General features: G+C 42.2%; 1 protein-coding gene across 1 annotated transcript in view; it reads right to left on the reverse strand.

Moving 5' to 3' along the window:
• Window positions 1-785: 785 nt before the first annotated feature.
• The window catches only part of LCP2 (lymphocyte cytosolic protein 2), a 45,024-nt gene continuing 24,615 nt past the window's right edge, over window positions 786-21,194 (reverse strand). Inside the window, exons 8-21 of the mRNA XM_061188454.1 lie at window positions 20,846-20,943; window positions 18,390-18,456; window positions 18,204-18,287; window positions 14,935-14,960; window positions 14,809-14,828; window positions 14,609-14,716; window positions 13,233-13,263; window positions 10,723-10,735; window positions 9,893-10,022; window positions 8,432-8,481; window positions 4,974-5,068; window positions 4,287-4,364; window positions 2,570-2,725; window positions 786-1,014 (exon numbers count right to left, since the gene is read on the reverse strand). Of these exons, the coding sequence (XP_061044437.1) occupies window positions 892-1,014; window positions 2,570-2,725; window positions 4,287-4,364; window positions 4,974-5,068; window positions 8,432-8,481; window positions 9,893-10,022; window positions 10,723-10,735; window positions 13,233-13,263; window positions 14,609-14,716; window positions 14,809-14,828; window positions 14,935-14,960; window positions 18,204-18,287; window positions 18,390-18,456; window positions 20,846-20,943 (1,079 nt within the window). The 3' untranslated portion in view covers window positions 786-891. The remainder of the gene's footprint in view (window positions 1,015-2,569; window positions 2,726-4,286; window positions 4,365-4,973; window positions 5,069-8,431; window positions 8,482-9,892; window positions 10,023-10,722; window positions 10,736-13,232; window positions 13,264-14,608; window positions 14,717-14,808; window positions 14,829-14,934; window positions 14,961-18,203; window positions 18,288-18,389; window positions 18,457-20,845; window positions 20,944-21,194) is intronic.

The raw sequence follows: 21,194 nt of genomic DNA on the forward strand, positions 1-21,194 counted from the left end.
CCATGTATATGTACATTGCTTTTTCATCTTCCCAGGAAGACTTTGGTAAAAATCTACATCACTTGATGATGCTTTGGAGTTGGGTAGGGGTGGAGGAGGTAGGGTGTGGGTGTCGGTTGTGATGAAATTAAATCTGGGTGTATATGACACCAAAGCCTCATCTCTAAATTTAAAATGTTTTCTTTTGGTATTTGTCGCTTAAATTTGCTTTCAAACAGAAAAATAATAGTGTGAATGAAATAAAGTCAATAAAGTTGTTTTAGGAACCAAAAAGTGAAGCAAAAGGCAAATTAATTTTAATTCCAGGAAGTTATCCCAACTGCATTTATCTTTCTCATTAAAAAAGTATACAAAAATCCCCCCAGCAAAAACACCAAATAAGTATGAAACACTTTTGAAGCCTCTTAAATTATTGCTCTTGAGAAATTAAATTTTAGTAATTTTCAAATTATACATATAAAATTGATGATTGCTTTGAATGGTAAAGGATTGGCTATTTAAAAAATCAGTTTTACGTGTTACCAAAAGCTATTACCATTTCAGTGTTTCGAAACTTACCCCAAATTGTTTCTGTAGGTATGTAAACTACTGTACTTGGAAATGGGTGTTCAAATACACATCTTTTTAAAATGAATTATTACAGTGTGCTACTAGACTTCAAGTGTGAACATTATTACTCATGCACTTTGCAAATATTGAAGAAGAATAAATAAATTATGGGATCTTTGACAGTCTTCATTTCAAACACTTTCTTAAGCGAAAGGACAAAGCCCTTGTGTTCGTGTTGAGGGGTTCAAATCAGTCCTGAGTGTTTGACGGTTCACCAAGGTTGATTGATCTTCCCAGGCTGGGACAGAGGCAGGAGGAAGGTTCATTTGCTTGGCTAACTTGCTAGGGATAACCTGCGGAATACGTTAATGTGCACTGGTATCTGGAGCCTCGGTTCTTCCCATCAATGAGCAGAAGTGGCATTTTCCTGAAGTAGTCGATAATATCTGACACAGACAGAAAGTCCTGAAAGATTCAAAATAGGGAGATAAATCAACATTGGAATAGGTAGTGTGAATTTCACTCTCAGTTTTTTTTTTATCTGCATAATATCCTACCTCTCGAAGTATGAAGATAATGGGAAAAAAACATGTAAAATTTGGCAAATATTTTAATGATTTCTGCTATAGACCTTTGAAAAAAATAATGCCTCACCAATATCCAGCAAACCTTGGATAAAAGACAAATATGTATTTAGGTATATATATTTTTAACCTCATATAAGGAATTATATATATTATAGAGATGGAGAGAGGGAGAGAGGGAGAGTCTAATTATGATAGCCTTACCTTAGGATCGTTCTATCTGTGGTTTGGTTTTGGTTTTTGTATCCCTACTTTACTCTAAATCACGAACAATGTTAGGAGGTATAAGGAATCAGGAGGTCAGACAGCATTGCCGGTGTCTGAAGATGCATAATAGTTCCTTCATGATCTCTGCCGTGTCCCCACTGCCACCTCCACACTCACTTGCTCTGTAGCAAGTCTTTGCATTCATTACCTGTATCACCCTATCCCTGATGGTCAGACTGGGAAACCCCCATCCATCCATCTAGATATGGGTCAGAGGTCACTTGGTACCCCAGACAGAGTTATGCACTTCCTCCAAGACTACTCTGCTAGGTGCCTCCCTCCAGGGCAACTGCAATGAGTGGTTTGTATTTGTGTGTTTCCACACTAGACCAATAGAAGTCCTGGAGGGCAGACATCTCTGCTTCTATAGGACCTATGCAGCTCTACCCATGCTGAACCAGTGATTCAAACATGTGACCAAAATCATGTGGGGTTTTTTTTCTACTGGTTTACATTACCATAACTTAAAAATATTTGGAGTGAAGTGGAAGTTATGGGTAAGTTGTTTCTCATTCTGGAAATGTTTGATTCAGCTGATCCTCCTCCTGGAAATTTGAACTTAAAGAACATGTTTGGGGCATTAAGTTTAGCTATAGTTTCCTTTGCAAAAAGCAGCCGGGAAAGGTTTCCTTCACACCAGTTGTGATAACTACCCCAAAAGCGACTAGCATAAACCTTGGAAAAATAGAGGAAAATGTCTTTGGCGATCTGGCCACCTTCATTGGCCTTACTTCCATTTTTAGTAAGCAATGACCCAAGTCATTTTTCCAGATGTCCATTTAAGACACAGCCCTATAAATACACTGTAATCTTACGTTAAAATTATGTCACAGAGGTGACTTAATTCACCTCTGTGTCACAGAAGGGACTTGCCTTTGGCACCATCTAACTGGATTTTTTAAAATTTGAATGCTAACATACATATATTTTTTAAGTTACACATGTGATTTTAGACTATTTGGAATAAAAGATATAAGTAGCAGAGGTAGATAACTGTTACCATTTTATTTCCTTCCAGTAAATGAAGGGCTTCACTAATGTGACTTAACTCTAAAGTTGCCAGGCAGTATGGACCCCAAAAGAATGCTACAGCAAGGTTCCATGTAGGTAGGTATGCAGAGAGGCATAAATAGAGAATTGGGGGAAATTTTACAACTAGAAGTCCTTACCTCTTTCCCTCGGAGTCCAGTTCCCAACAAGTAAACTTGGCTTTCCTCCTGATAACGGATCTGGATGTTGTAAACTTTATCTTTGTACAACACCATGAGGACATATGGATTGGTTATTGTTTTTCTAGAGCTGTCTCTAACCAGGAAGGTGCCATCCTAAAAGGATAAATTCTTGTTAGTATGGGAGCAGCAAAAGTCAATACTCTTGTTGCCTGTGAGAGCAGTAGACAAGCTTCTAGGGATCTGGGAACCTACCAGTTGACAATTCAGTGAACATTTAGTTCCCCGAACAGCTGCAGTCCCATGTGGCATGGATTTCTTGGTTGTCAAGAAAGAGGCAGCAGAGGTTATGTTAGAGAAATTTCCAAATTTCAGAGAGACCTCTTTGAAGTCTCTTGATGAAAAAGGAATCTCTTTTTCAGTAATAAAACAAATGACAGATGGTTGAGTGGATAAAGGGCCAGCAAAATAAGGACTTTATTGGTTAACTAAAGATATATCTTCCTATTGCTGAGAGCTATTTCCCTAATTCTTTCTTTCCACAGTCAAAGTCAGAAAACACCCAAATTCCTAAGAAATTTACCCATTTTAAAACCTCATGGTATCCAGGTACAGTGTTTCATCATCAAACACCTGAACAAAATCCAGTGTGGACCATCTGTGTTCTTATCTCCCTTTTTTTTCTGATATTTACCAAAATAGTATTGTGATTTGTCCTGTACTTTAAAATTTCATTCCATAAATTAGCTACATAATATTAATACTATAAAGATCTAATATTATAAAGATCTAATATTAAAATAAAATGAATTAGGAAGGACTCATTTAAATTACTCCCTCCTCTGTGTATTGAATCAGGATGGTTCTAAATAGCCATCAATCTGCAATAATGGCTTTCCTTTGTTCTTTTTATTCCAGGTTGATCGAGTAACTTCTAGTTGGAACATCTCTCTTGAACAAATATACGTGTGGGCCAGCGATTCATAGCCCTGGCTTCACTTTAGAATTTCAAGTTTTGAAGACTTCCAGAGCCCACACAGCACCCCTGACTAATTAAATCAGAATCTCTCCAAGTGAGACCAGAATCAGAATTTTTTAAGGCTCCCCAGGTGATTTAAATGTGCAGCCAAGCTTGAGAACTACTGTTGCAGTCTCAAGATGTGAAAGATGTGAAAGATGAAGGATCTTTGCTTTCCTGTCTCTGATATATAGATTTAAGGTTAATGTTCAGCACTGGAAGACAGGAAATCTGGTTTAAGACCTTTCATATTAAATGACAGCTAGAAATTTCTAGGGGAAAGGACAAAAAGTTTCTGTTGTCTCTCTCCATACGGGTCCCTTCACATTGATGTGGATGGCAACTGTGTATCAAGAGGAAGATGGAACCGATAAGACATTGGAAATTTGGGGGAAAGAGAGTCTCCTTTTGATGCTGTGTGATTTCTGTGAAAAGATGGACCATTTTAGTTAATAAAATCTCCTAAGATTCTGCCAGCCAAATGACTACCTTAATTTAGATTTTTTTCCCAGGGTCCTAAGAGTCTGGTAGGACACTGGTAGGTGGAAAGCTGGCACTAATTGGCCCCCTTGGTATAACAGCATGAATGGCACCCAGCAGAATTCCTAGCCCATAATTGGTACTCAGTAAAAGTCAGTTCCATTTCTTTTCTTCCATTAATATTTATAACTACTTAAAAAATAAACTTTAGCACAGTACCTGGTTTATCTTTCTAAGAGCTGCTTCTGCCTCTATTCGGGTAATATAAGAAACGTACCAGTCTTCATTTAATGAATTCTGAAAATGTAAATTTTTAAAAATGGTATAAATTTTGCAGTTACATATGTAAGTGAAAAGAAAAGCCTCCAAGTAATCATTACCCTAAATCACCACCTCAGTTCCATAAAGTTTGAAGCATTTATTTTCTTAATTTGAATATAGAATCATTCAGGTGTGGATAAATAGAAGATATTTTGTGTGAACTGCTTTTTTTCATGACACTAGTTGCAAAGGTAGCAGTGAATAAGCATTTCATATATAATGAAGCCTCTAATCAGGAACGATATAGATGTAATAATTTCTTCAGTGTAGTATAATAATATATTTAATGAAAAAAACTAGGTTAACGAGCAGTTAAGTGACTTATGCAATGTCATAAACCAAGAAACAGATGAAAAACAGGATTATTTTTCTCATTGTTTAATGCAAAACACACATTTGCCATTGGAAGAGGAACACCAAGGAAAAAAGAACATATTATTTTTCATCTGAGTCCTCCTCTTGATTTTTTTCACTAAAAAATTTAAGACTAATAGAAGATAAAAGAACAAGAGAGTATTCAATGGGAGTTTCTGATGATTCATTTACTGGGGTAGAAATAAAATACAAACATATGCTTTATATTACCTCTTCTTCCGAAGGGGATGGTAGCTGAGGTTTGTTTGGAGCTGGCGAGGGAAAGCTCCTGCCTTCAACTCTGGGAGGTGGCCTGTTGCTAGGGCCTTCAAAAGTAGAGCATTTTGAAAGTTCATTTACTTTAAGCAATTTTTCACTTGTCATAACACATTTCCCCCCCAAAATGCCCTTGCAGTTATTCCCAGCAGTTAACATTTCAAGAAACCACAGCTTCAAATATAATTTTCGGGACTTCCCTGGCAGTCCAGTGGTTAAGACTCTGTGCTCCCAATGCAGGGGGCACGGGTTCGATCCCTGGTCGGGATCCTGCATGCCGCACAGCCAAAAAAAAAAAAAATGTCACTTGTTCGAAACCACAAGGGCTGTTCAGGCCCTATTCTGTAGCCAGGCCAGTGAAATTTTGAGACACTACCACACATTTGAGTGATTGCTTAATTGTGCACGTTACATATATACCACCCATGTGATGACAGACATTGTGGTGATAAAATAATTATGTTCTCATTGTTTTCACAAAAAGAAATTTAAGTTACCCAAGATGAGGTGAAGTTACCTTAAGAATATTTTTAACGTTTAGAACCAGAGTTTACTATCTGCTGTTCTTTACCAAATTTTCTACAGAGGTAGAACGGTTCAGCTCCCATAGAAAGCCCCGCCAACTATCTGATCAATCAGGAAGTCTGTATTGGGTTCTATAAATTACCCAGCACTTGTGCTTCGCCTTCTCTAACACCTTTTTTTCTTGTTGACAGTTCCCTGAAACTTTCCAAGAGAATGTGTTTCAGGAAAGGTTTGATTTTGTTGATTTATAATTGCCAAGGCTGTCTCTTGTGTGCCAGAACAGCTGTTAAAGGCTGGGAAATTCTGCGAGTTGAATGTTCTCTTAATAATTCATGCATCATTCATTTGTTCATTCAACAGACATTTATTCAGCACTACTCTGTCCAGGCCCTGAGTAAGGCACCTGTGTATGCTACCTTTCATTCTCACAGCAACCCTGCAAGGTGGGTATTATCTTCTTTTTTGAATATCAGGAAACAAAGGCTCAGAGAGTCTAAACAAAGCATGTGCTCTTAGTGGCAGCGCCAGGACTTGAGCTTTACTGTGCATAAATGAGAATTCCAGGGGGAGCCAGTATCACCCAGGCTCAGGAATATGCATTTAACAAGCACTCCAGGTGGTTCTGCACCAGGGCTGTTACTCCATCTACAATACACCACAAGGGGCAAACTGCCTGCCCCTGGGCCATTGAGAGAGGAGAGTTACTTGGGAAGAGCCAGAGTCTTCCCAGCCATGTCACCTGGATTATTTGAGATGATGTTCCCTGTTTCTAAATAAGCAGATCAGGCTAGCCTGAGCTGCTGATCTTCCTTCTTAAGGCTCCAAGTACCTGAACAAGACCTTCCCCATGCCCACCTTTGCAGTCCACCATGGCAGGCACTTTTATAGTGTTTGTTGAATGAATGAAATCCAGCTATATGGGAAAGTAATATAATCAAGGCCTATAGTGCATGGCTGTTTTAGAGTTGAGGAATTATTCTTTCTGCTTCTGCACCTGCAGGCTAGCACTACAAAGTCACTATTCATGACAGACAATATACTACTTTTCATTGCAGTCACCCACCACCCTTAACATCTAGATCCTCAAGGGTTTTGGACAATATACAGCACATCCTTTATCTTCCTGACCTTGGGACAGCCAGTGGAGGATTAGACTGAGGGCCAGGTGTCCTGTTAACTCTTAGGAGAAAAGGGTTCAATTTTGATTAAGGTAGTAAAGTAAGCCCTCTGCATCCACAGGTTCCACATCTGTGAATTCAACCAACTGCAGATTGGTTCAGCCAGTGGGTTGGTTGAATCTGTGGATGTGGAGCCTGTGGATGTGAAGGTCTGACGGTGCTATGCCATTTTACACAAAGAACTTGAACATCCTTGGATTTTGGTATCTGTGGGGTCCTGAAACCAATCCCCCTCCCATATTAGAGGGATGACTCTATTCCAAAAAAATTAACCAACTGTTTATGTTAATAATCCCCATCACCAACTCATAAAAGCAGGAGTCTGTGGAATTCACTTTGTGAGATACTGCTATAAGTGAAGTGTCTGAAGCTCAGATGCCTGCAGGGGCCAGGCAAGGAACACAAAGTAGGTTCACAAAATAATGAGCTGTGGACACTGGAAAATTGAGGGGTGTGTGTGGAGGAACTGTGGAAGCCATATAGTGAATATGGACACTGTATCCTCAAATGCTTAGGAAGCATTGAAAACGTAGTGGATTTCATTGGTGTCAGCAGTAGGGTCTCACACATACATGGGATGATGTACCAAATTGAATGTAATAGATGTGCTCCTGAAAAAAGTTCTACTCTTGAGTTATAATTTAAACTTACTAAAGTAGTTTTCTATTTATAACACATACAGTACTGATGTTCCTGTGTGTGTACCATGAGTGCCAAAAAAAAAAAAAAAAAAAGAGTGTTTTGTTTTTTCCTCACAGGATTTTTAAAAGTCTTAAGTCAACCTTTAAAAATTGGGTAATTTCACATCAAAAGCCATATTTCCAGTTTTTCTTGAAAAAAAATCAGAAAATCTGGTAACACTAGGTGAGTTTCCTAGCATGAGAAAAAATCTGTTTACTAGAGTTGGGTGACTTTCCATAGTCATTTGTCAGTCATTCAACAAATATTTTTAAAGTGCCTACCATGTGCTAGTTACTTGCAAGTCTTTAAGGATAAAAAATAAACACAGTCTAGTCCTACCTTGTAGGCCTTTGCTTCTACTCAGAGTGGTCCACGGACCACCAATACTAGCATCGCACAGGAACTTGCTAGAAATGCAGAACCTCGGGTCCCGTCCAAGACCCACTGAACTAGAATCTGCCTTTGAACACAACTCCCAGGTGATTTGTATGCATTTTAAAGTCTGAGGACACTCTCAGCAAATACTTATCATGGACACCCAGAGGAGGCATTACTGAAAATGCAGGTCCCCACCCAGACTTACTGTATCAGAATCTTGGGGCCTGGGGTCTCTTCTTAAACTGTATTTTAAACCTCTTCCTCAACTAGCAACTCCAGGTTAGATTCATTATAGAAACCAAAACTACAGAGAAAGTCAGCACTATCCTACGTACCATATAAAAACAGCAGGAGGAAAAGCTCTATGTGGGAAGATGAAGGCCAAGGCTGCCTTCCTGAGGAAGTGTGTGTGTGTGTGTGTGTGTGTGTGTGTGTGTGTGTGTGTGTGTGCATGTCTGTGGTGTTCTGTGTAGTATCCTATCACTCCAACAGCCTTTGGCACACTGCAGAAACTGAGTGAAGGGCTGAATGAGGAAGTCAGATACTTTTAGGAGACAACAAAACCTTTGCCAAAAGACTTTGGGACAGGTTGACCGTCCAGTCATGACGGCATATTGGCTGGAGTAGACCACTAGAGCCCAGGGTACAAACCTTGAGAGAAGTATGGCGGCAGGGAGGCACTCTGCGAAAAACTACTGTTGCTGTGGAGACAGAAAAAGATCGGATTTTAAGTTGGGTTAGGTTTAAGGGGCCAGAGGGGAAGCCTGGACTGAGGAAATGCTGCTTCTTTTGCTATTACTTCCCACTCCCTCCCTGAAACCATGGAAGCAGGGCAAAGAGAAGGAACTTGCTGGACATAATTCACTGCTCTCCCAAGATGGACCATCCCAAAGTCTAACAAGCTTCTCAAGCCAAAAAGCAAAAGCAACAAAAGAACTGTGTAAAGGGCTTTAAAAGCTACTTTAAAAAGTCAGCTGCAATTTGAGGACTTTGAGTTTGGAGCATGACAGAAGTCCTCTGGGGAGAGGACTTCTCTTTCACTTAGGAAAATATATTAAATGGGCATGTTATTTGGGAATGGTGCATCCCCAGGGCCTAGTGGTTTATAAGGAGAGGGGAGGGAGGCAAGAAACACAGAGAGGGCTCGGTGGGGCTGCAGCCGACAGAAGCAGCATCTCTGGGGGCTGGGGTGGTGGTGAGGAGGGCCCGAGGGAGGCCCCGAAATGCTGTCTGCTCCACGCTGAGCAGCAATTTCCCTAACCTTTAGCCCAAACCTTCTGTAAAAGTCTGCTCTGGTCAGAAATCTCGTGTGAGTGTTATTTCGTAAGAATGAAGGATAGGGCTGGGGCCCCAGGTGGGATGAGATGGCATGAGAAAATGACAGACAAGAGGCACCCAGGGAAAATGAAAAAAAATTGAGAATCCTTCCAGATATCTGGCAGGGGTGGAGGGGTCTTGCTGGTGGGTGAGTTTTCTCCCATAATTAGGGTGGGGACTGAGCCTCTCCCTTTGGATAGTGAAGGAGAAGATGAGCCCAAAGTGCTGGTGGATGAACCCTCGGGGGCACTACAAGGCAGCCCGACGGCCTATATATGAGAAACGACCTGAGTCTTCCTCCTGTCCGTGCCTCTGCCTAATCATGGACCCTGAGAAACACTCTTGCTACTGAGAAGACAGGGGACAGAGGCTGTGCAGTGAATTCTCCCCACCTGCTAGGTACAAGGTGCGTTTTCTCAGTCTTCCCATCCAAGATACAGGGTGAACTCCAACTAATTCAATTAATTGGGTTTCCTGAGTGTTTGTTTCTTTGTTTTAACTCACAGAGTGAAAACATTCCCTATTTCCTGCCAAAGAGTCCATTTTGTCTGGGGCCATGACAGGGCAGTCAATTCTGTACCCCTCTGACCCCCAAACACAGAGACTCAGAGGACAGCAGTGAGTTAACATATGCGATTCTTTATACTCAGCTTGGTTTTGTTTCTTAAGACCCAAAATGTTCTGAGCCTATGACCAGTGGCTCATTTCTTTCTTTCTCAACCCACCTGACATTCGCTCAGTATCAGTGGCCCCAGATGTAATGCTGGGTTAGAACTGAATGAGGTCAGCACAAACCTTTCTGAGAAGGCTCCGGGCAGGTGAGCTGATGGGAGGGAGTGCTTGGGCGATGGCTTGGTAGATCTTGAAGGGAAGGTGTTGGAGCTCATGGGGAGCAGTGCTGGCTGGGGCAGAGATCTCTGATGTACTTCGGGGGAAAAGAAAAAAGAAAGCAGATTGTCAGGATCCAAGTGTCACAGGAACATCCCAGAACTGCTCCCCAGTTAGAAATAGCTAGTCTAAAGGGAGATACAAAAATCCAAAAGATCAAATGTCATTAGGAAGTGGTAGGTTGGAAGCCCACTCCCCCAAGGTTTTTCTAGATGATTTACCGCCTTAGAATGCAGTTTCAAATGCTGCCATTCTATATCATTCTCCATAATACACATTTATTTTATTGTTTTTTCATTTTTGAAATGTTAACTTGGCAGAAAATTGTCAGTTGGAAACCATATGAATTTCAGAAAAGATTCACAAGTTTTGTTTTATGAAAGCCAAATTTTATGCTATGTCATTCATCTGCAGTTAGTGATCCTTTAGCCACATGTGTTAGAGAGCATAAATACTAGAATGTTTTCTATCAAACTGTACATGCAATTTTCAATTTTGCTGTACTAGTAATTTGCCCTGTTATGCATGAACTTAACAGTTCTCTTTGGTAACCCAGCCAAATAACTCCATTTTATTATAACTATGCAGTATACCAACTGACATACATCTACTTAATACTAATTTTACAATTATAATGGATTCTATGGAGTTTCTGTACTAAATAATTCCATCTGAATGCCTGAGCAGAAAAATGAAGGAATGGGTTATAAGTTGTAAGAAAGCCTTTCTGAACATACCATCATCTTCATCCTGGTAAGGGGAAGAAAAAAAAAGACATTAACCTATCATCAAAACACAATTTCTCAAAGAGTAACTATATTTCTGTATTTCTCAATCATAGAAATGTCTCTGTTTTCTTTCTTTAGCAGTTGTGTGTCTCCATAATAAAGATACTGTGGAGAACAGTAAAACTTGCTAAATAATTTATAATTTCTTAATACAAACGATCATTTAAAGACACTCCAATCTGAGACACTCTTTATATATTTAACATAAAATAGCTTCTGAGGTGTCTAAAAGGGCCCAAAGATACACTAATAATGATGATATCTACTATGTGCCCCAAAGACTCATGTACAATATTTCATCCAGTTCTTCAAGCAACCCTTCAAGAATTTAACATTCTCATTTTACAAATGGAAACATGCTGCCCAAGAGGGATTCCTAACTTGCCAAGAGTTACAGAAATTGATTCAAACCTAATCTGCCTGACCCAAAGCTTAACCTTCTTTTGCAATGGCCGCTCCTCTTAAAAGCAATGCAACCTCACTGATTCGTAACTAGCTTCCAAGCTGTGTCCACTTGGTTCAGCACATTTATCTTTAGGACAGCCTTCTGAAACAGATAAGGGAGGGGCTCTTTGCTCTACTCCTCAGATAGGAAATGATGTTCAGAGAGGCAAGAATGATTTTGCCATTGACAAGTAGACCAAAATTGCCAACTTGGACTTGTTTTGTTAGGCTAGCACAGTGGTGGTGAAAGAGCACCTTCCTCAAGTGTTGTTGTGAGGATCAAATTAGTTACTACTTGTGCCTGGTATATGTGGAGTGCTCAATAAAGTTTGCTGTCCCTGGGCTTCCCTGGTGGCGCAGTGGTTAAGAATCTGCCTGCCAATGCAGGGGACACGGGTTCGAGCCCTGGTCTGGGAAGATCCCACATGCCGCGGAGCAACTGGGCCCGTGAGCCACAATTACTGAGCCTGCGAGTCTGGAGCCTGTGCTCTGCAATGGGAGAGGCCGTGACAGTGAGAGGCCCGTGCACCGCGATGAAGAGTGGCCCCCGCTCCCCGCAACTAGAGAAAGCCCTCGCACAGAAACGAAGACCCAATACAGCCAAAAATAAATTAAAAAAAAAAAAAAAAAAAAAAAGTTTGCTGTCCCTAGTCCTGCCATTGAGATGAGGCAAGAAGGATCATAGCCAGAATCACTCATCCCAGTTGGCCAACTGGGAAGGAGTCCCAGCAAAGGGCTGCGTAGATAAATACTCATGGACTCAGGGAATCCCCAGAATGAAATGGGTCTTTACACTTCTGCAACTATGTTTCCTCTGGTCCAAAATATAAGACTTCTGGATTCTCATGACAACAAGTGTCAATCCTTCCAGAGACAGGGAACCTCAGGAATGTGACGTTACCCTCATTTTCAACCTTATCTCCTCTTTGTCCCTATGGCTCTGCAGCCAAACTGCTATCCTCACCGTCCCCACAGGCTCCACGGGCATCGCCACTCACCTGTCTTTGCTGAGGACATTCCTGAGGCTGGAATGCACTGAGCTTTCTCTTAAGGTGTCTATCCTGTGTCCTTCCCATCATTCAATGGCCACATCTCTAAAAGTCACCCTTGGCTCCTCAACCCCCATATATCACTTTCTTCCCTTCGCCTCTGTAGCTCTTTCTGTGATCATATGCTCCTTAGCATGTTGTCCGTGGGTTTGCCTGTCTCCATCATATCTTAGCACAGCATCTAGCACAGAGCTATGAAACACCAGGCACCTGTGGGCTGAGCCCTTGAACATGGCAGGGGTGTGATGGCCTTCAGACAGCTTACAGTATAGAGGAAATCAGACAGACCTGGATTTCGATCCTGGCTATTTACTATCTGTGCAACTTACAGTGAGTATCTTACTCCTCTAAGCTTCCATTTCCTCTTAGTGAAAGAGAAACAGTGACTCCTCACAGGGACATTAAATGCAAAGCATATGTAAAGCTGGGATGACCAACTGTCCTGGTCCTTGTTTGCCTGAAACTGATGGGGTTCCTGGGACGTGAGACTTTCATTGCTAAAACTGGGCAAGTCCCAGGCAAACAGGTTGTCAAAAGTAGCTAGGTTGGTAACATGTACATAGTAGGCATTCAATAAATGCTGTTTCCCCTCTTTCTTAGGCCATGGAGGTATTAAAGGGGAAAACAGAGGCCTAGGAAACTTTGCTGTGAGGCCCAGACTCTCCCTTTATTCTCCCTTCTACCTATGCCCCTTCATCTTGCTAATTACCACCTGGTAATAGGGCTGAGATTCACCCATCCTCCCTAGGAAGCTTCAGAGGGATAGGAGTTAAACAATGCAGCATGGTGGGCAGGAGGGAAAGATGGAGGCCCCACCAGGCAGCGGTATTCAGGAGCCTACTGTGTGCAGGCCTGGCTCCCAGTGCTGGACTTCAGTGAAGGCAGAGCAGAGGTAGCCTCGACCTCCTCAGAGCCTACACCGGTTTCCCTGTGCCAAGCATTCACCACATGACATTTTGTACTTACATTCTCTCTTCTGTCTGATCCCCATGCATGCCTGAAATGAATCAGGGCAAAGGAAAAGAACTGAGCATAAAGACTTTCAAAGAATATAGATAGTTTCACTTGATCTAATAACGAGAAATCAAACGCATGAGCCGTGATAAAATGGGAAGCAAAATCCCTAGCAGAAAAGCAAGGGAGAGGGAGGTTTGGTAACTCAATGTTCTATCATCATTGTGAGCTGAGCTAGACAACCTTTATTCTGTTTAGCTACTGCTGCAAATCATTACATTAAAGAAAAAAATGTTTAATCAACAAACTAACTCTTAGTAGCTATTAAATTTCACTGAGTAGATGTTTCTCCAAGCAAATAAAAACATTTTAGGAAACATTCTCCTTTGCTGATATTTTAAAACAGCCATCTTGGGGCTCACCCTTCCTGTGAAGTGAAGATAATTGGGAAATGCTGCTGCTTTGGGACTTTCCCCTGATGCACGAGCTGGTCAAACAGATTTGATGACAGCGGCCTTAGAGCTGTGGTGGGGAATTGCCTGCCTGGGCCCGCTTCATGTTCTCCTTAGGGAGAGGAGGACGATTTGTTGAACGCCTCCTGTCGGATGCCTCACGTCATCGCATCCTGTGTTTATTTAAAACTTTGATATTTTGTTCATTATGATATTTTTGACATTCATTTTGATTTTTTAGAATAGTCCATTAAAATATTAACTCAGTTACTGAGGTTTGATTGATGCACCCTGACCCTGGCCCTGATTTAGTACTCACACTGGCCAAGCAAGGGCCATAGTTATGAATCCTGACTGCACAGGTGAGGTCAACGGAAGCTTTGTTTTTGTCTTTAGTAAGGAGCAGAGTTGGGCCCGACCCCAGGTATGTTTGTGCCATTGGCTAAATAGGCCCCAGAAGACTGTATAGTAAAGTTAGAAATATTAGAACTGACTTTGGTATTCTGTCACCATAAAATGCGGTTGAGGAAGGCACGAACAGTGACCTAAAACTTCCCACCGTGATCTCCTCTCCGCTGCCTATGTGGAAATACAAAATGGTAGGTATAGTTCCTACACCTTGTGATGGAAGGAAAATGCAACCAAAAATCTGACTGGTTGAGGAGAAGGTCTCCACAAATGGCAGTCATTCCTGTGCTCCCAAGGAAGCATCTCTCTACGCCTCTCTGTGCTAGATTGCCACATCCTTCCAAGTGACCCAGGCACTCTACATCCAACCTGAGAAGCCTGAACACTCCTCAAGCCCCAGCAGCAAAATGAGCCCACTCCCACCCGGGAGCACCACGGTCTTGGGTCCCTACGCAGAGCTCTTTCTACAAGGCAGGAGTTCACGTCACCCCCTCTGCACGACAAGCTCAAGCGACAGAAGACAATTACTTTGGCACAGGTGGCTTCTTCCCTGGCAGGGGGCTGCTTCTGTCGTGCCTTTCCATGGCTGGTGGCAACGGGGGCTTTTGTATCTTGGGTAAATGCTCCCCGAGAGGCCTGCAGAGTTGAGAGAAAGGATTTGTGGGAAACAAACTAGAGTCTTACAACACGTGCCACGTACCCTTACGCAGGTGTCCAGATCCACTCACCTTCCCGCTGGGGCGGAGAGCTGCAAGGCAGGAGGGAAGATGTGTGAGTGTCCTCAGCACTTTCCACAGAATAAAGACAAGGTACAAAACAGAACAAAAATGAAACAAAACAAGGAGAAAGCTTACCTTGTCAGAAATCGCTGGTTTCTTTCCTGTAAGTGACAAACAGCAGGTAAACCTTGAGTATAAAAGCTAAGCATTAAAACATTGTTTGATGAACCGGAATCCGAGCCCCTTGGAGGGCTGCTTGGGTTTTAGCATTGAGGAATCATAGACTTTAGACCTGGAGGTGTCCCTTACAGAGCACCTAATTTTATAGGCTCAGACAAATTAAATGACTTTGCCCAAGGGTCACACAGTGTTGTGTACATACAAACAGTATTGTGGGTTCTGTGCTTCTTTCCAATTTTTTTTTTTTAATATAACTGATGATGAAAAGGATTAATGCCCTCTTGAGATTGTATGCCTCTTTCATTTGTCCAGAACTTCTTTGTACAGCCTAAGTTTATTTTCATATCTGAAATAAACCCATTTGCCATGGAGGGGTTAATTTTCCTTCAGTCCTCTGGTACATTTGCCATTATGTAAGGTATTACACTTAGTTTCTGGAAAATTTTTTAACTTGGGGTACAGGGTTTCAGGAGATTCTCCTGGTGGGCTGCAAATCATTTTGTTTTGGTTTTTGTTTTTCTTTCTTTCTTCCTTCCTTTCCCTTCCTTTCCTTTCCTTTTCTTTTCCTCTCTCTCTCTCTTTCTCTCCCCCCCTCCCTCTCCCTCTCTCTTCCCCTCTCTCTCTCCCCCTCTTCCCTTCCTTCCTTCTTTCCTTCCTTCCTTTTTTCCTTTTACTTTTCTCTTGGAACAGATGACATGCAGGCTCCCTGAAGAAATACTAGCCATACCTGAGAACTCTGCATTGCAAAGTTATTCAAAGCAATGTATTTTTTAATTCTGTCTGAAGTCCCCTTGAGTAGATATGCCCTATGTCTTCAATGTAATAAAAGCATTAGTTAATTGGATTCAACCAGGTTTAGAAGCAAATCCTGTATGATTTTGAGCAAGTTAAAGTCTTTGAGTTTCAATTTCCTCACCTGTAAAATGGGAATTATAGGTTAAAACTGCATAGGTTTGCTATAAGGATCAGGTAACAATTTATATGCAGGGCCAGGCAATGACCCATGGGTGCTGACAATTGTTAGATAGGTCCTCTTTCTTCCCCTCCCTCCACCCCCAGCTCAGTTAACACCCTAAGGTGAATGGTGATACATCTGTCTGGAGTTGCATTTTCGCAACATGATTTATTCCTTAAAGACTGAATACATCCCTGGCCCATGATAGGCCCTAAGAATCTTGTTCCACTGTGAAGAGCTCACTGCCTAGTGGGAGAGAGTTGGGTGGTATAAAAAATGTTCATTATTTATAAAATTTTGGTTTGAGGTGGAAACCCTACTTCAGAGGGGTACCCAGAAAACTTAAATTTATATCATTAGATATAATGATATAAATTATATCATTATAATGAATAGATTTTCTTTTTAAAACATCTGCTGATTTATGCATATTCCCTGGGCATGTTAGGAGTCTCCCGATAAGAGTCTGAGCATTGTAAGAGGTTAATTCTCCTAAAACATCACGGATAAGGGAGTAATTCAAGGGTAGAGCGGGTACTGTCAAGAAAAGGTGTCTTTAAAAAAATAAAAATAAAAATATTTTAAAAGGATAGCTTTTATTCAGGAAGTGATCCTGAAGGATTTGACATCAGTATTCCATTTTTCTGATGCTTTGACTCATGGTAGTAAGCAGGGCTGTAGTCTGAAGTCGAATCTCTTGGTCTTCATTTTCACGTAATTTGTCCAGCCCTCTGCAGCAGGCCATTTTAAACTCAGATAGCCAACATAGCTTTGCATGAGTCGGCAGAGCTGTGATACAGTTCAGGGAAAGAGCAGCAAGCAGTGGCATCAAATCCAAGAACTGAAAGTTGTTTTGCCGACAAAAGAGGAAACTGAGGCCACAAAGGTTAAAACTGCATAGGGAAATGCCTTGCTCACCGGGAAGCTAAGGAAGGGCTGGGGTGGGCTGGGGGTTCCAGGCTCCTTATCCCTCAAGGCCCAGGGCTCCTTGCCCAGAACTCCATAGTCCATGGCAAGGAAAATCCAGTGTCTCCAACTGCAGCATTATGTGGTGGAAAAGGGCACCCACGGTGAAGTCAGAAACACTTGGGTTCAAATCCTGCAATTCCCTAATTATGCAAATTTGGGAAACTTATTCAACCTCTCTGAACCTCAGCTTTATCATCTGCAAAGTGAGGATGATAATACCCCCTCTTTGTTGGGCTGGGGTGAGGACTAGAGATAACTCTCCATATACATGGGTTCCACACCCATGAATCAACCAACCTCAGATCAACAATATTTGGAAAAATAATTCCAGAAAGTTCTAAAAAGCAACACTTGAATTTACCATGCACTGGCAACTATGTACATGTATTTATATTGTATTTACTTAGCATTTATATTGTATTAGGTATTATGAGTAATCTAGAGATGATTTAAAGTCCACGGGAGGATGTACGTAAGTTATATGCAAATACTACACCATTTTATATAAGAGACTTGAGTATCCCTGGATTTTGATATCCACAGGGATCCTGGATCCAGGGATCCCCCCTATGGATACTGAGAGACAACTGTAACTTATTTGTGGTAGGTAAAGCACTTGACCCATAGTAGGTGCTCAATAAATTGTAGCTAAGTTTTAGAATTGGATTAAAAATAGCTTTATGTAGAGGTAACTGCAATCCAAGAATACTCTGGGCCAATTCTGGAGGGAAGAACTGTAGTATACCTACAGTTTGGTCAACCACCCATACAACAAAAGACAACTCTGACATTTGAATAGCACCTTAGAGTTTTATAAAGTATTTTCTCATTACAGAGCACCCACCTTACAGATAAGGAGACAGCTCTGAAAAAGCAACATCCCTGTGGTCAGTGAGCTGCTAAGTTAGCAGCCAAGGCAGCCGACAACAGCTCTCCCAGGCCTCTTGCCTCTTAGCCCAGATGCCTCCCCATCCTCCTTCAGGCGGACATGGGATGGATGTGTGTACACAGATGGCACCCATGGAGAAGCAGGCCCAGCACAGGGCTAAGGACAGAAGCTCTGCATCAGGCTTCTCTGAGTCTGGGTTTCCACCCCCATCACTTGGTAGCTGAGTAAACTTGGTAAGTTACCTCTTCATGCCTCAGTTTCCTCATCTGTACCATGAGGATGATTCTAATAGTCCCCACTTCATAGGATTGTGGGGATAGTCACACGAGATGGTCCCCGTGAAAAGCATGCAGTAAGCACTCTATAAATGTTGGCCACTGTTACTATGCATCAAATATAAAAGACACCAACCTAGTGCGAAGGGCTCTCTGTCAAACGGAGCTAAGGAACGATCTAGGGGCGGTTTCGTGCTTCTGTCTATGGAAGGAGCAGGGACTGAAAGGGAAACACTGAAGTCAGTTCAAAGAAGAGAGCAGTTGGCTGGGGGAGGGGGTGCGGGTGGGCTAGTGGGCAAGAGAGGGCAGCCCCTATACTTACGCTTTGCTGTTTTTTGGTTTCTACTTCTGCTAGGCTCTTCGTGGTTGGGCTGGGGTGGCGGTAGTGGCTGCTTTAAAAGAAATCCACGTATTAGGAAGCATTTCCAACCCATCAGCAAGCCCTGAGGGCTTTATCCGCCTAAATAGGTGTGAAGCTGTTCACTTTTCTCCACCCCCATGTTCCACTCACACATATACCTGTCCACTTCTCACCTGAACTGAGCTCCCTGTCCCACACACCGTGAGAGTGTTTTCCGCATGTCACTCCCCTGCCAAGCTTTTCAGTTGCTCCTAGCACGTTAGGAACAAACCTAAAACTCACCGTGGCCTGCGAAGCTCTGCCTGAGCTGCCCCCTCTCCACCCGTCCAACACCTTTGTACGCTCCTCTCTCCAGTGCCCACCGGACTCTCACCATAAGTATCTTCCTGCAGTTCCTGCAAAATCTCAAGCTTATGCACTCTTTGGCATCTCTGTACTTGGGTTTTCCTCTGCCTGGGATGTTGTTTTCCCAGCTCTCGCCACAGGGGCTCACCCTGTCCCGCTCAATGTCACCTCCCCACCTACCATCATGTTCCCTGGTCTTCTGTCTCCCTAGCCACACGTTACTACTCAAATTACCCTGTTTATACATCTCTATACTTGTTTATCATCCATCTACCCCTAACCCAAATAAAAATTTTATGAAAGCAGGGATCTTATTTGTCTTGTTTACACTCTATTCCCAGCAGCTAGAACACTGCTGGGCACTGCGGCTCAATAAATGTCTGTAGATTGAATGAATGAATTCTGCATCCCAAGAGTGAGGTGAAGCGGTACAGATTTCAAGAGCAAAATGCATGTGTAGATAAATTCAGCTCCATGAGCCCCCTTTGTAATAAAACTGCAAAAGCAGGAGGAAGCCATCTGTTCTTAGATGAGGTGTCCCAACTGTGGGGTGATCTGGATTTTGAGCTTTGGGGAAAATATGTCCTCTCCCTCCTTCTAGCCCTGACACTTGGCATTCACCACAGCTGTCAAAGTGCTCTGGTCCTTTGTGAAGAGAGCACATTTCCAACTATTGACTCCTGATCCTGAACTTCTCCGGGCCTCTCTGGATACAAGCCTACCTCAGAGATATTGCAGGTTTGGTTCCAGACCACCGCAATAAAGCAAAAATCAAAAGAAGCCTAGTGATGAGGAAAAATCATAAATTTCTCTGTGACAGGACAATCAAACTAAGTCAGAACTGAAACACATATAATATGCCCGCATTGGTGATGCGCCTTTCCTAATGTGCAATGTGCATTTGTATTATACATTAACCAGACCTCCTCAAGGCAGGAGGATATAAACAAACTTTGAGAAAAATGGTTTCTTCTGAAACCACCATTGTGACTTTTAAGTTTAGTATTTCTTTCTCAACCTGTCAGGGAGTCACACTGACCTAAAGGCTCACTCTGTAGGTACACACCTGACCAAAACATCTCTGATGAACTTTGTGTTTAATACTAACCTGTCAATATGATACATGATTCTTTGTCTCAAAAATGTATGAAACTGAATCTCTAGCTCCTGACCAGTGGAGCAGTTCTCAGAGCTTCTGAGAGTCTGTCTCCCAGGTTATAATCCTCAGTTTGGCTCAAATAAAATTCTCTTTTTTTCTTCTTAGTTTGATTGTTAATTGAATTTTCGTTAACACTAGTCACACAATTTTTTTTATTTCCCACTGAATATAAAAGTTACATTTACACTATACTGAAGTCTATTAAGTGTGCGATAGCATTATGTCTAATAAAACAATGTGCATATCTTACTTTTAAAATATTGCTAAAAAATGCTAACCATCATCTGACACGGCAGAGTTGCCACAAATCTTCAATTTGTAAAGGAAATGCAATATCTGTGAAACGCAATAAAGCAAAATGCAATAAAACGAGGTGTGCCTGTTAGTTAAGTAGAACCACGGGATCTGAGACTGTAAGCTTGAAGAAAGAGGAAAGGGAGTTTGCTGCCTCTCTCCCTGGGTTCATGGCATTGCACGTTTTGTTCTCAAACCTTTTGTCCGTGGAATTTCAGATGTTGGCCAGCAGGTGGCGCAAGTCTTTTTGCAGGAGGCAAGGCTGGGGACCCAAATACTAGTAGGTGCCATTAGTTTATTTTACAGTTTTCACTTATTTCAAAAGTCAGAAAAAATAGCACAATGAATACTAGAAGGAGACTTTTTATTATACAAATAGCTTATATTGTTATGGTAAAGAGAAAATACCGACGATAAAAGCATTATGATGTGTATAAAAATCACTAGTATTTCATCCTCCAAAAAGCCCACTGTGAGTACTTGGGAATGCATTTTCCCGGCCAACATATAACTTTTTCTTACTGGCTAGAATTGCATAAAGATGTCTGTAGTTTTTTCTCTCTGCAGAGGAAATCATCGAGTGGACACAAAGTGGCATAACAGAAAGTATGGAGCCTACCGAATGAGCCCGGCCACCAGCGGGCAAAGGAAGGATGGCGGCCATCGGCCTCTGCGGGGGCACGGGCGGCTGCTGCACTTTCCCGGAGTGGGGCCGGTCTGTGGAAATGCAAAGGCATTAAAATGAAAGGAGAAATGCTACATCTAGGCGAGTGTGGGCCACACCCAGGGCTCTCCAGGAACCCCTCCAGCGCCGGCTGGGGGCATCTCCGCATTGCTGGATCCCACAGACTCCCCCCAGCACCAAGACCAGCCCCAGCCAACATGGCAGGGATGTGCCCACACCTGGGTCATACAGGGTGGGGAGTCCTTGGCCCCTTGCCTTCTCTGTACCTGCCCAGTTTGTCTTA

Source organism: Eubalaena glacialis, chromosome 4 (genome assembly GCF_028564815.1).
Source record: "Eubalaena glacialis isolate mEubGla1 chromosome 4, mEubGla1.1.hap2.+ XY, whole genome shotgun sequence".
Taxonomy (NCBI): domain Eukaryota; kingdom Metazoa; phylum Chordata; class Mammalia; order Artiodactyla; family Balaenidae; genus Eubalaena; species Eubalaena glacialis.